At 38.7% G+C, this 13422-nt stretch overlaps 1 protein-coding gene across 2 annotated transcripts in view; it reads right to left on the bottom strand.

The window, feature by feature from the left end:
• Positions 1–13422, bottom strand: part of Olfm3 (olfactomedin 3) — a 202382-nt gene that overhangs the window by 22759 nt on the left and 166201 nt on the right. For both annotated transcript variants that reach the window (XM_020154970.2, XM_020154969.2), the window contains exons 3-4: positions 4065–4220; positions 68–287 (exon numbers count right to left, since the gene is read on the bottom strand). In XM_020154970.2, the coding sequence (XP_020010559.1) occupies positions 68–287; positions 4065–4220 (376 nt within the window). The remainder of the gene's footprint in view (positions 1–67; positions 288–4064; positions 4221–13422) is intronic.

Genomic DNA, 13422 nt, shown 5'->3' with positions numbered 1-13422 from the left:
AAGGTAAGGATGCAGTTTTCACTGAAGCTACCTAAAAACACAACTTAGACAAATAAGAGCCACTCACTTAGCTTTTTCATGCAGTCACGCAGTCTGGTTTCCAAGCTGAGCACTCTTTGATGCAGTTCCTCATAGTCATAGGCACCAATTTCCTCCTGAATCCCGGTGAGGACAGCAGACAGGTTCCGGATTTCCTCCTTGAACTGGGTGATCAGCTTGGCGTCTGTTTTGTACTGTTCCAGCACAGGGATCAAGGGCAGGAGTTCATCCATCTTCTCTTTCAATTCCTGTAGAAAACAGAGAAGACTCATTTAATTCAGATCAGCTATGTTCTTTTTACTGTGCTACGTAGAAGAGGCTATTAAAACAGTTCCAAAATTCTTCAATGATTCTTGGTGAAACTGTAAGTCCTAGCATCATCATCATTCACAATCAAGCCATGCATCTCACCTTTTCTATATAATAACTTTTCTGTAAATGGTTATATGCTTTACTATAAAACAAACTGATCCTTATCATAGTTAGAAAACCTTCCCATAGTAACAATTATGAGCTTTTGTGTTATCTCACTTTCTGTTAGCATTTTATAAAATGAACAATGTGTTATCTAATTAGAAAATAGAAACAGGATCCCATTCTCTTACTATGTATCAAATAAAGTGATTGGAAACAGGTCACACAAATCTATGACTGTTTATTTAAGAGTAATTTTCCATCTGTTGAATATCCTGGTTATAGGACTACATGAAGGAAATTTTGGATTCTGGATCAGCTTTTCCCTCACACTGAGATGTTTCCTAGTCATGGCCACTTACTCCTTTGTCCTTCATTGTGGTTGGCTATTCCAAGGTCTTTTTTTTTGCAATATGGGGCTTGAACTCAGGGCCTATACTTTGAGCCAATCCACCAGCCCTTTTTTGTGATGGGTTTGTGATGGGTTTTTTTTTTGAGATAGGGCCTTGCACACTATTTTTCCAGGCTGGCTTCGAGCTGTGATCCTCCTGAGTAACTAGGATTATAGGCGTGATCCACCGGTGCCTGGCTGCTAGCTCTTTTTAATATCCATCTTAGTCCAACTTAATTCGGAAGCTGAGCTGAGCAAGTATAATAAATCATTCACAGCTTCCCAAAGCTCAAATAAATGTTTGTTTCTGTTTACTATTTTGATTACTACTTGTGCTCTGATTGCATTTGTCTTAGCATAGGTAATTTAGAAGTTGTTATGAAGGAAGAATGACTTAGCCATTTGGTGTATTAACTCTTTAAGGGACCAAGATGTATAGTTTATGTAACATACAAGTCAATTACACAGAATGGTTTGAAACTTAGATGTTGATTTTTGTCAAGGGGACAAGAAGTACATCTTGTCAAAGTAGGTCCCTGGCTTCTAGACATCACAGAACTAAGTACCAACTTAATGTCACACACATATTTTTTCCTTTTAACTCAGTAGTGGTCAACAAAGATATTTCAAGCATTTGATTTAACTGTGAATTTAGTGCAGATGCCATCACTTGTGGAATGACTTACTGCTCTTCTGATCATTAGAGAATAATCCATACGTGCTGTCAGAAACCATATTGTACACTAATTTAAGGAACTGCAAATTGCACTTTTAAATTGCATTTAGAAGATGTTATCACTATAAATGTATGAAAATAGCAGCGGCTCCCATTGCTACCCTGATTGATGAGTTTGTGTTGCTTAGGGGAAATTTTGACTTGCTTTATAAATTCAGAAATCTTTGAATTCATCTACACATGCATGTTCAGCAGGAGGGTAAGGAAACTTAGTAATGAGAAAGATTCATCGCTATCACAGTCAAGAGGCAGAACTGCAGAGAATTGCTCATTTCTGTGACTCATTTTGGAATAAACTTATTAGTTTGAGCATTTTGTGGCACCCCTAAAGGGAGACACAATTGTTTCATTAGGATTTTAATATAAAAGTTCTGGTGCTACCATTTGCTGCTTATTATAACTGTTAACAATGAAAAGTTTTATATTCTACCATATTTAAAAGAGCAATTCAATGTCAAAATATTGATAGCTTTGTTTCCTTTGCTGCGTTAAAAAGTAAGTTTTTAAAAATCTTTTTAAAAATTCATAATTAGATTTTAACAATGAAGTTTGAAAGTCTGGAAATTGTCAGAGAACAGTGGTTTGTCCAACCAATGCACAAATCAAATATAGTGTTTGCTAATCACTTCTCAAATTTCACTTTCCCCTGTGTTGCTCTGACAGTAGACAGAGTATCTTGCAAATGGCAATCTCTTCTTGTACGAATGGTAATCTCAAGTGGGATGACTGGCTTAAGTATTTTATGTGGACAGCCTTATGTGATATAAGATGAAAATCAAGCATCAGAAGATGATTTTTAAAAAAAGCAGTTATCAAAGTTAAACTTGTTTTGGGAATGTTGATTTTCTTGTTTTCATGTATGGTACCTCAGCACCTGTAGCAAAATCTGATTCATGATGGAACTTACAGAATAAATAAATTCAACAAACATATGCTGAACATCTAATTATTATTGTGCTTTTTAAATTTTAAAGTCTACTTGCAGAGGTAATGTAGTATCAGTATTGAAAGCCACAAGTCTGGAGCTGAACTTGTGGGTTTGTATATTCATTCTAATACATGTTAGCTATATGACCCTGGAAAAATTACTCAGTCTTTGTGTGTCAGGAGGTCCTGGGGTTTGAATTCAGAACCTTGCACTTATTAGGCAGGCACTCTACCACTTGAGCCATACCTCCAACTCTGTTTGCTTTTTTAGGTTATTTTTTTGCCCGGAACTGGCATCAGATCACTGCCTTCTTACCTATGGCGTCCTGTGTAGCTGGGATGACAGGCATGAGCAACGTTGCCAAGCCTTTTGGTTGCAATGCAGCCTCACTAACATTTTCTCTGGGCTAATCTCTGCTTCCTGAGGAGAGTAACTGGGATTACAGTGGAGAGCCTATAATGAGGCACTAGGCTCACATTTCCTGTCATCTTTACACTTATTGAGTCTTCTAGGTGCAATGTGTTCTAATTTCTTACCCCTCTGGCTTTGTTCTCATCTCCTTCAATTGAAACTCCACAGTTTATCACTTCAACCTTCTTTCTTGTCAATACACTCAACTTTATTGCCCTTTTATTTTCCCCTTCTGTTGTGATCTATAAAGCTTGGAAGCTGATTCAGTGTTAATCTCGGTCATCTACACCTCTGTATTCAAACTCCTGAGACCACAGATAGAAATTGCAAACCGTGGCAATTTCTGCCACATTAAGATGTACCTTGCAGGGGCTGTCGCATATCTCTGACTGGCTCCTTACCTCTCTCCAGTATGTTCAAAAACCATTTCTTTCCTTGACCATGTACTTCAGGTCCATTCCCCAATATTGGGGTCAACTAACTTCCTAATTGTCAGGGAAAACAGAGGCTAGTATGTGGACAACGATGATGTGTTTTATAAACTGTATGCTATGTCCTTTAAGGCAGGACATTTCAATAGAGACTCAAGTGGTATTCTCAGACCCATAGGTTTTTTTAAATTAATAGCTGTCATATATAGTTAATAAAAGTCCACCACAAACTTAAAACACTTTTTTCCATTTTCTAGATAATTGCCAACAAACCACTTAAAATCTTAAAAAAATAGTTTATCTGTATAAAATTATGAAATAATCTTCTTTTAATATGCTTTTATTAATGGTATTATTGCTACTTTTAATAATTTATGTTTTCTACTTTTCTGCTCACACCAGCAGAACCTAAAATCATTATAAAAGCTTTAGTAATTTAATTATTAATTCTCCTTGTGATTTCCCCCTTGTCTTAGATATTGGAGTACCATAAATCTCTCTGGAAGCTCCACCTCACTCAGGAGGATGAAGCCCTTTTCTTAGCAGTCTGCTATGTGCTCCTCCCAGCGAATGATCAGGTTCCTGCAGAAATGACTGAGTCCCCAGTGAGTCTTTACATCGGCACATGGGCCAAGGCACCGTCATCGCTATACTGGAAGTCTACTGCATGCAGTGTGTCATCTGGATTGACAAGGTGGCGGAAGCCAAACTCACTTGAAAATGCTTGGTCATGAGTGTCTTGCGATCATCTTCAATCTGCCGAAACTTGGCCTTTAGCTCCTTCATTTGGGTTTCCATTTTTAAGACATATTGGAAATCTCTCTGCGTTCTCAAGTTTAAGACTTCGATAGACTGAGACATGTTTTGAACCTGTTAAACAAGATCGTTAGTGGTTCGTATTTCCGTCTGTGGGTGTATGTAATCTGTTCCGAAGGACACCCACAAGGCGTTAGCATAAAATACTGGGAGTGCCAAGTCCATAACTGCTTTTCTGCATGTCACATTTTTAGAACAGCAATTCTCCATGATAAACGTTCAAGGAATCCAGTAAAAGAAAATTGTACTCAGGCATGGCATAAAAATGAACACTTTATCATTAGAAATGACTGAATATATATAAGAATTTAATAGATCAGATGCAAAAATTTAAAAATAGAATTTTCATTCCAAGGCATTGTAAGCGTATAATACCCCAACATAATAAATATCAAAACATGAAGTTTCTGTACGTACTAACTCAGACGTCCTAGATATTAGGGATGCTTACCAATTGTGGATGGTAGTGGAGGGTCCAAATGACTAGGATGCAACCATTCCTGTACAGTTATTTCATGATGAGTCTTAAGTACTGGCAACCACATACAGCGGTTGGTAGACTGGCAGTAAACACATGTTAAAATGATGGTACTGGCCCAGGGTCACTGAGCCCTGGAATATTTAGAAGTAAGAAATAGGTGACTTAAAAACACCAGAAATGAGATGAAAGAAAGGCCGCTCTAGTTTTTGTGTCAGCAAAACTGTGAAAACAAAGGGAAAGTCTCTAATAGTGAGGAGCTGTTAAATGGAGAATACAGTATGAATAAAACTTTCTAAAGATTCAAACAGATCTCTATACCCATAGCACTCAGGAACAATGCTATCATCATCTGGGAGCTTGTCAGATATACAGAATCGTGAGACTCTTCCAAGAGCTACTGAGTTAGAATTTGCATTTTTATCAAGATTTCCAAATGAATCCTAATACTTTCAAAGTTTGAGAAGCACTGCTCATTAGAAACTATCCATGAGAAAAGTAAGTGTAAAGCTCTCTACATAATTTGATCCTTGTATTTTAAAACAAATAACTGGAAACCTATAAAAGAAAAAAGAATATATAAAGAAAATTATGAAGAAATATACAAATGATTAGAAGAATATATATTAGGTTATTAATATTAGATTTCTGGAGAGAGGAAAGAAAATAAATATTGTATGGAAAGATCTCTGGGTTTATGCATATGTACATAATATATGAATAAATCCATTTCCATTGAAGGGTATATTTTATTTACATAAATGAATATATGAATGTTTAGGCACAAAAGTGGTGGTAGGATTGCAAGTGAGTTTTACTTGGTTTCACATCTTGTATATGTTGCTCTATTTATATTTTAATGAACATCCTTTACTTATATAATTAATAACAAGTTATATTTATTGAAAAATTGTGAATTATAAAGAGATAATTTGCAGAGATAGATTTTTGCCATCAGGAAGTCAGACAGCCTCATGCATGCACCAGTCAGCTACAAAGAGACCCTGGCTGATACACTTCTCAGAACTGTCATATTCAGAAAATATGTTAAGTTCTGCTATCTTGGCCTACCTCAGTTCTTCCAGTCTTCTTGTCAGACAAGTCAATTTGCCTCTGTCTTTTTCCTTAGCTGTCTTGATCCCTAGTCCTGCCCTGTGTGAATCCTAGCTTTTTAGTACATATCACATTCTGGCTTATATCAAAACTAATGTTTTAATGTAACATTTGCTTGGGGTAACACCAGGAAAGTAACTCTCACTTTGTGATTCCCATGAAGTAAGAAGCTGTGCCTTATTCATGTCTTTTACTTCCAAGACATTACACAGAACCAGACACAGAGTAAGTGCTCAATAAATATATGTTGAGAAAAATCATCTTGGGTTTCTAATAGTAATAATGGGCAATTAGGATCTAAAGGAGAGTTTTCCCCCTCCTGTCACTGGTAAGGCATAGCAGTACATACCTACAAGTTTTTTATACATTTTTATTAAGATATAATCATTATACAGGGAGACAGATTCATAGTGACAATTCCAATTAGATTTATATTATACATTAATTACATTGCCCCATCATCTCTTTCCCTCAGCCTCCTCCCCACCTGACTTCAAGCAATTGCAAGAGGTTTCTGAGTTCTATTTCAAATAGGTATATGAAGTCCATCTACCATCTACCCTCACTTTAATCTCCTTCATTCACCCTCCTCTCTCCCACTAGTATTCCCCCCGACTGTACCTATTTTACAGTCCTGGTTTTCTTTATTAATATTTACATTGATGTTCAAAGGGGTGTCTCAATGTATCTAACTGTGGGTGTGCTTTACTTTGGTCCATTCAACTCCTTCCGTGACTGTCCCTTACCTTTTACCCCCCACCCCTTTTTCAACGTCGTTCAATATGCGTCCTTACCTCCTCTACTTCACATCTTATGTTACGCAGTCTTACTGAGGCTCTATCATTCTCTTTTTCTTTCCCTCGTTCCCCAAGTTACATAAAGCAGTTCCACTATTTTAAACCAGCTCTACATCTGAGTTTGTATATGATCGTGATTGTTTTGTGTACATGTTTATCTGTGGATCTATCTTCCACGTGTGAGAGAAAACATGCGGCTTTTGTGTTTTTTGACCCTGGTTTACTTTATTTAACATGATGTCCTCCAATTCTATCCATTTACCTTCAAACCATCATTATTCCTTATGGCTGAGTAATACTCCACTGTGTATATAGACCACAATTTCTTGATCCATTCATCGGTTGTAGGGCATCTGGGTTGTTTTCAGAACTTGGCTATTTTAAATAGTACTGCAATAAACATGGGTGTACAGGTATCTCTACAGTATCCTGTCTTACCTTCCTTTGGGTAGATGCCCAGGAGCAGTATCACTGGATCATATGGCAGTTCTATCGCTAGTTTTTTGAGGAATCTCCATACTGCTTTCCACAGTGGTTGAAATATTTTGCATTCCCATCAGCAGTGTATAAAAGTTCCTGTTTCACCCCCCGCCCCCCAGCATTTGTTGTTGTTATTACCTTTGATTCTGGCCATTCTAACTGGGGTGAGATGAAATCTAAGTGTTGTTTTGATTTGCATCTCTTTTATAACCAGGGAAGTTGAACACATCTTCAGGTATTTACTGGCCATTTGTACCTCTTCCTTTGAGAATTTCCTGTTTAATTCATATGCCCATTTCTTCATTGGGGGGTTGATTCTTTGGAGGCCGAATTTTTTGAGTTCCCTGTAGATTCTGGCTTTTAGTCCCTTATCAGATGAGTAGCTGGTAAAGATTTTTTCCCATTCTGTGGGTTGTCTCTTGAGTCTTGTGACTGTTTCCTTTGCTGTGCAGAAGCTCTTTAGGTTGATGTAGTCCCATTTGTTCGTTCTTTCTCTTAGATACTGAGCCTTTTGAGTTCTATTTAGGAAGTAATTCCCTATACCTATCTGTTCCAGTGTATTTCCTACTGCTTCTTGGAGTTGTTTCAAAGTTTCAGGCCTTATATTAAGGTCTTTGATCCACTTTGAGTTAATTTTGGTACAAGGTGAAAGATAGGGATCTAGTTTCAGTCTTCTACATGTGGTTATCCAGTTTTCACAGCAACATTTGTTGAAGAGGCTGTCTTTTCTCCATCGTGTGTTTTGGACTCCTTTTTTGAAGATCAGTGGGTGCAGCTGCGTGGGTTTATGTCTGAGTGTTTTATTCTGATCCATTGGTCTTCCTGTCTGTTTTTGTGCCAACACTGTGCTGTTTTTATTGTTATGGCTCTGTAGTATAGTTTGAAGTTGGGTATTGTGATGCCTCCAGTATTGGACTATTTGCTCAGAATTGCTTTGGCTATTCAAGATCTTTTGTGTTTCCATATGTATTTCATGATTGCTTTTTCTGTTTCTGTGCTGAATGTGATTGGAATTTTGATAGGGATTGCATTGAACATGTAGATTGCTTTTGGTAGTATGGCTATTTTCAGAATGTTGATTCTACCAATCCATGAGTATGGAAGGTCTTTCTATCTTTTGATGACTTCTTCAATTTCTCTCTTCAGTGGTTTATAGTTTTTATTAAAAAGGTCTTTGGTTTCTTTTGTTAAATTTATTCCAGAGTATTTTTTTTTTTGAGGCTGTTGTAAATGGAATTGTTTCCCTGATTTCTTTTTCAATCAGTTTGTTGTTGGTATATAGAAAATCTACTTATTTCTGTATGTTAATTTTGTATCCTGCTACTTTGCTGAAAGAGGTTATGATTTCCAATAGTTTTTTGGTAGAGGTTTTGGGGTCTTTTAGGTATAGGATCATGTCATCTGTAAACAGGGATAAGTTGACTTCCCTCCCTATTTGAATCCCTTTTATTTGTGCTCTTGTCTTATTGCTTTGGTTATAAATCCCCAAACAATATTGAATAGGAATGGAGAAAGTGGACAGGCCTGTCTTATTCCTAACTTCAAGGGGAATGGTTTCAGTTGTTCTCCACTTAGTTTGATGTTGGCTCTAGGTTTGTCATATAGAGCCTTTATTGTGTTGAAGAATGTTCCTTCTATTCCTAGTTTCTTCAGAGCTTTTATCACAGAAGGGTGTTGGATTTTGTCAAAGGTTTTTTGTGCATCTATTTAGAGAAACATGTGGTTTTATCTTTGCTACTGTTTATATGCTGTGTTACATTATGGATTTATGGATGTTGAACCATCCTTTTATTCCTGGAATGAAACAGACTTGGTCATGGTGTGTGATCTTTGTAATGTGTTGTTGAATTCTGTTTGTCAGTATTTTGTTGAGAATCTTTGCACCTATATTCATTAAAGATACTGGTTTATAATTCTCTTTTCTGGCTATGTCATTATTGGGTTTTGGAGTGAGTGTAATGCTGGTTTCATAGAATGAGTTTTGTTGGGTTTCTTCCCTTTCTATTTCTTGTAAAAATTTGAGGAGTATTGATATTAGTTCTTTAAAGGTTTGGTAAAATTTGGCTGTGATTCCATCAGGTCCTGGGCTCTTCTTTGTAGGGAGACTCTTTATTACTGCATCAATTTCATTGGATATAATAGGAGTATTTAGGTGTCTAATATCTCTTGGTTCATTTTGGTTGGTTATACATCTAGGAATTTATCAGCTTCATCTAGATTTTCCAATTTAATTGAATATAAGCTTTCAAAGTACTCTCTAATGATTCTCTGTTTGTATTTGTGGTTATGCCTCCTTTTTCATCTCTGATTTTGGTAATTTGGGTCTTCTCCCTCCTCTGTTTTGTCATTTTGGCTAAGGGTTTGTAGATCTTGTTAATCTTTTCAAAGAGCCAACTTTTTGTCTGTGATCCTTTGTATAGTTTGGTTTCACTCTCACTAGTCTTAGCCCTGATTTTTATTATTTCTCTCCATCCGCTGGTTTGGGTTTGGTTTGTTCTTGTTTTGCTAGGTACTTACAGTGCATCATTAGGTTGTTTGTTTGAGAGGTCTCTGATTTTTTTAATGTAGGCACTTATAGCTATAAACTTTCCCCTTAGCACAGCCTTTGCTGTGTCCCATAGATTCTGGTAGGTTGTATTTTCATTTTCATTGGATTCTAGCACTTTCTGTTTTCTTCCCTTATTTCTTCACTCACCCATTCATTTTTCATCAGTGTGTTGTTCAGTCTTCGTATGTTTGAATTTTTTTTTTCTGTTGAGGTCTAGTTTTATTCCACTGTGATCTGATATGATTCAGGGGATTATTTCAATTTTCTTGAATTTGTTGAGACTTGCTTTATGTCCTAAAATGTGATCTGTTTTGGAGAAAGTTCCATGAGCTTCAGAAAACAATGTGTATTGCCTAGTTGTTGGGTGAAATACTCGGTAGATATCAACTATGTCTATTTGGTATAATGTGTGGAGTAGTTCTGAAGTTTCTTTGTTGATATTTTGCTTGGATGACCTGTCTATTGGTGACAGTGGGGTATTCAGGTCTCCCACTATCACTATGGCTCTTATGGCTATTAGAGTTTCTTTTTTTTTAATGTAGATGGGTGCCCCTGTGTTTGGTGCATATATGTTAAGGGTTGGTATTTCCTCTTGATGAATTGTTCCTTTCATTAATATGAAGTGACCTTCATTGTCTCTTCTGATTGATTTTAATCTGTAGTCTACTTTGTCAGATCTGAGTATAGCTACTCCTGCCTGTTTATATGGTCCCTTTGCTTGGAAAACTATTTTCCACCCTTTGACTCTAAGCCAGTGTTTATTTTTTTCAGTGAGATGAGTCTCTTGTAAGAAACATATGTTTGGGTCTTGTTTTTTAACCCAATTTTCTATTCTATGTCTTTTGATTGGGGTGTTGAGGCCATTTGCGTTCAGTGTTAATATTGAGAGGTGCCTGTTGTTTCCAGTTATTTCTATGTCCCTGTTGTTCAGTTTTACCTATTCCCTGTTTACTGATCTGCTTGCTCAAAAAGCGTTTATTCTTTCTTGAGTCTTCCTGTCTCACTCTGGTTTCTTCTTTTATATGTAAAAGTCCTTTAAGTATCCTTTGTAGTGCTGGCTTGGTAGCTGTAAATTCCTTCAATTTTTTTCTTATTGTGGAAGGTTTTAATTTCTCCTTCAATTAGGAAGGATAGTTTTGCTGGGTAGATTAGTCTAGGTTAACAGTTGCTTTCTTTCAGGACCTGAATTATGTCTTTCCATGACTTCTTGTGTTTAGAGTTTGAGATGAGAAATGTGCTGTTTTTCTAATGGGTTTTTCTTTGCATGAGACATGTATTTTCTCTTTTGCAGCTTTCAGAATTTTTTCTTTGTTCTGTGTGCTAAGTGTTTTCATTATGATGTCTCTGGGGGAGTTTCTTTTTTGGTCCTCATGGTTTGGTGTTCTGTAATCTTCCTGCACCTGTATGACTCTCTCTTGAGGTTAGGAAAGTTTTCAGCTATTATTCTATTGAATAGGTTGTTAATACCTTTAGTTTGTATCTCCTCTTCTTCTAGACCCATGATTCATAGGTTTTGTATTTTCATGGTGTCCAAGATATTTTGCATGTTCCATATGTATTTTCTTAGTATTCTTTCATGATCTTTTACTGTTTGGTCTAATTTCTCTACTTTGTCTTCAGTTCCTGATACTCTATTTTCAACTTGTTCCACTCTTCACCCAGCTTTCAATTGAGATTTTTAAATTTGGAATATTGAGTTATTTCAGACTGATTATTTTTCAGGATTTCTGAATCTTTATTGATTTCCTCTTTCATACCCTGGATAGTCTTCTTAATTTCATTCATCTGTTAGTTTGTATTCCATTTGAACTCAATTAATTATTTATTCATGTCTTCTTTGAGGTCAAATACTAGATTTTGTGTTTCTTCTTTGAGGTCATTTATCATTTTTACTATTGTTTTTTGGAATTCATCATTTGATATCTCTTCCTCTACACAGGTGTTTAGATCCTTAGTGGTAGAATTAGTTTTTGAGGGAGAGTGATTATCTTGCTGTTTCATTTTGTGTTAAGATTTACACATCTGGAGTTGTTTTTTGCTTAGGATTTTAATCACTTGTATCCCTATAGTTGGGGTTTTGAGTTTTTTCTCTTGGAGCACCAATAGTGTTCCTCAGAGAAGAGTATGCTGGCAGTGTTACTCCTTGCAGGGTTCTTGTTGTGGTGCAGATTACCTCTTTTCTCCCCTCAGTGAGGGAGCCAGAGCTCCTGCTCTTTTATAGGAGTCCAGGGGGCTACCCTGCAGTTGCAGTGGGGAATGCTGGGTCTCTGTGCAGTGTGGGAGGCAGGCCTCCTAGCACCTGCAGAGTAACAGGTGCCCCTCAATGGAGGAGCTGGGATTGCAGCTCTTGGAAAGTTGAGACCAGAATCTCTTGCAGGGAGGCACAGTGTGAAGCCCTAGGCTTCTGGTGCTGCCCACAGAGAAGCAAGACAGTTTTCCTTCCCTCAGGGGGAATCTGGCATTCTTGCTCTTCAATGGGGGAGCAGGGACTCTCTTGATGTCAGGAACAGTGGGGAGAATTGGGCCTCTGTGCACCTTGGGAGGTCAGCCTCCTACCAGCTGCAGGGCAGCAGATTTCCAGTCAGTGGGAGAGCTGGGGTTCCAGCTCTTAGACAGGGGAGACTGGACTCTCCTGTAGGCTGACAAGGTGGGAAGTGTTGGCCCTTGCACACTTTGGGGAAGCAGGTCTTCTGGTGCTGTCCACAGAGTAACAGATTACAGCTTTCCTCCTCTCGGTAGGGAATCTGGCATTTTTGCTTTTTAATAGAAAAACAGGCTCTTCAGTTGTCAGGCACAGTGGGAAGTGTTGGACTTTTTTGTGCCTTAGCAAAGCAGGTCTTCTGGCACCCACAGAATGGCAGATTTCCACCCAGTGAAGAAGCTGGGTTCCCACTCTTTGATGGGGGGTTGGGAGATCTCCCAGGGGAGGGCTTGGGAGCAACAGGGCAATGGGCCTCTGTGCTCTGTGGGGAGGGAAATCTCCAACAGAACAGCAAAGCGTGGAGCTTGGGGTTCACTTGTGTGTGTGGTGACAGGCTCCTGGTACTGAGTAGCAAGTTGAGGATGCCTGTGGGACAGCAAAGCCAGCAGGCTTGAATCATCTGGTGTCCACAAGGCAGTGAAGGCCTTGGGGTCACTTGTGTTGGGGTGTAGGCTTTCAGGTATCAAGGCAGCTGTTGCAGGCACAGGGGAACCAAACCTTCAGGCAGTGGCAGTTCTGGGGCCTGCTTTCCAGGCATGGGCTCCAGGAGGCCAATTCAGTAGCCCTGTAGACATGGGGGAACTGAGCTTGTGGGTAGCAGGAGCACTGAGGCCGCTTGCTGGCATGGGTTACCAGGAGCCAGGGCAACTGATGTAGGCATGGGGGAGCCAAGCCTTTGGGCAGTAGGAGTTCTGGGGCCCTCTTTCCAGGTAGGGGCTTCAGGAGGGCAGAACAGTAGTCCTACAGGAAAGGGGGAACCAAGCCTTCAGGTTGCGGAAGCCCTGAGATCTACTTGCAGGCACAGACTACCAGGAGCCATGGCAGCTGCTGCTGCAGGGATGGGGGAACCAAGCCTGCTGGCCTGTGCCTTCTGTTACCCTGGAGCAGTAGGAACTGTGCTTATACGGGGCGGTGCCAGTTTCCCTGGTGTTTCAGGTGAAGGTATCAGGTCATGTGGCAGGGGGGAGCATGGAGCTCCAAGTTCCTGTGTGTGCCAGGAAGCAGAACTTATTGCTGAGCACTAAGTAAGGGAGCCTGGAGCCATGCAAAGATTTCAAGGGTAGGGGATCGGGAGTGTTGAGCTGTGAGTTGTTCTTCCTATCTTCTCATGGTTAGTTGCTTCTCTGTGGATTCAGAAA

This window comes from Castor canadensis, chromosome 12, assembly GCF_047511655.1.
Source record: "Castor canadensis chromosome 12, mCasCan1.hap1v2, whole genome shotgun sequence".
Classification (NCBI taxonomy): domain Eukaryota; kingdom Metazoa; phylum Chordata; class Mammalia; order Rodentia; family Castoridae; genus Castor; species Castor canadensis.
The sequence above is the reverse complement of the archived record's forward strand: the minus strand, read 5'-3'. Positions and strand labels throughout refer to the sequence as shown.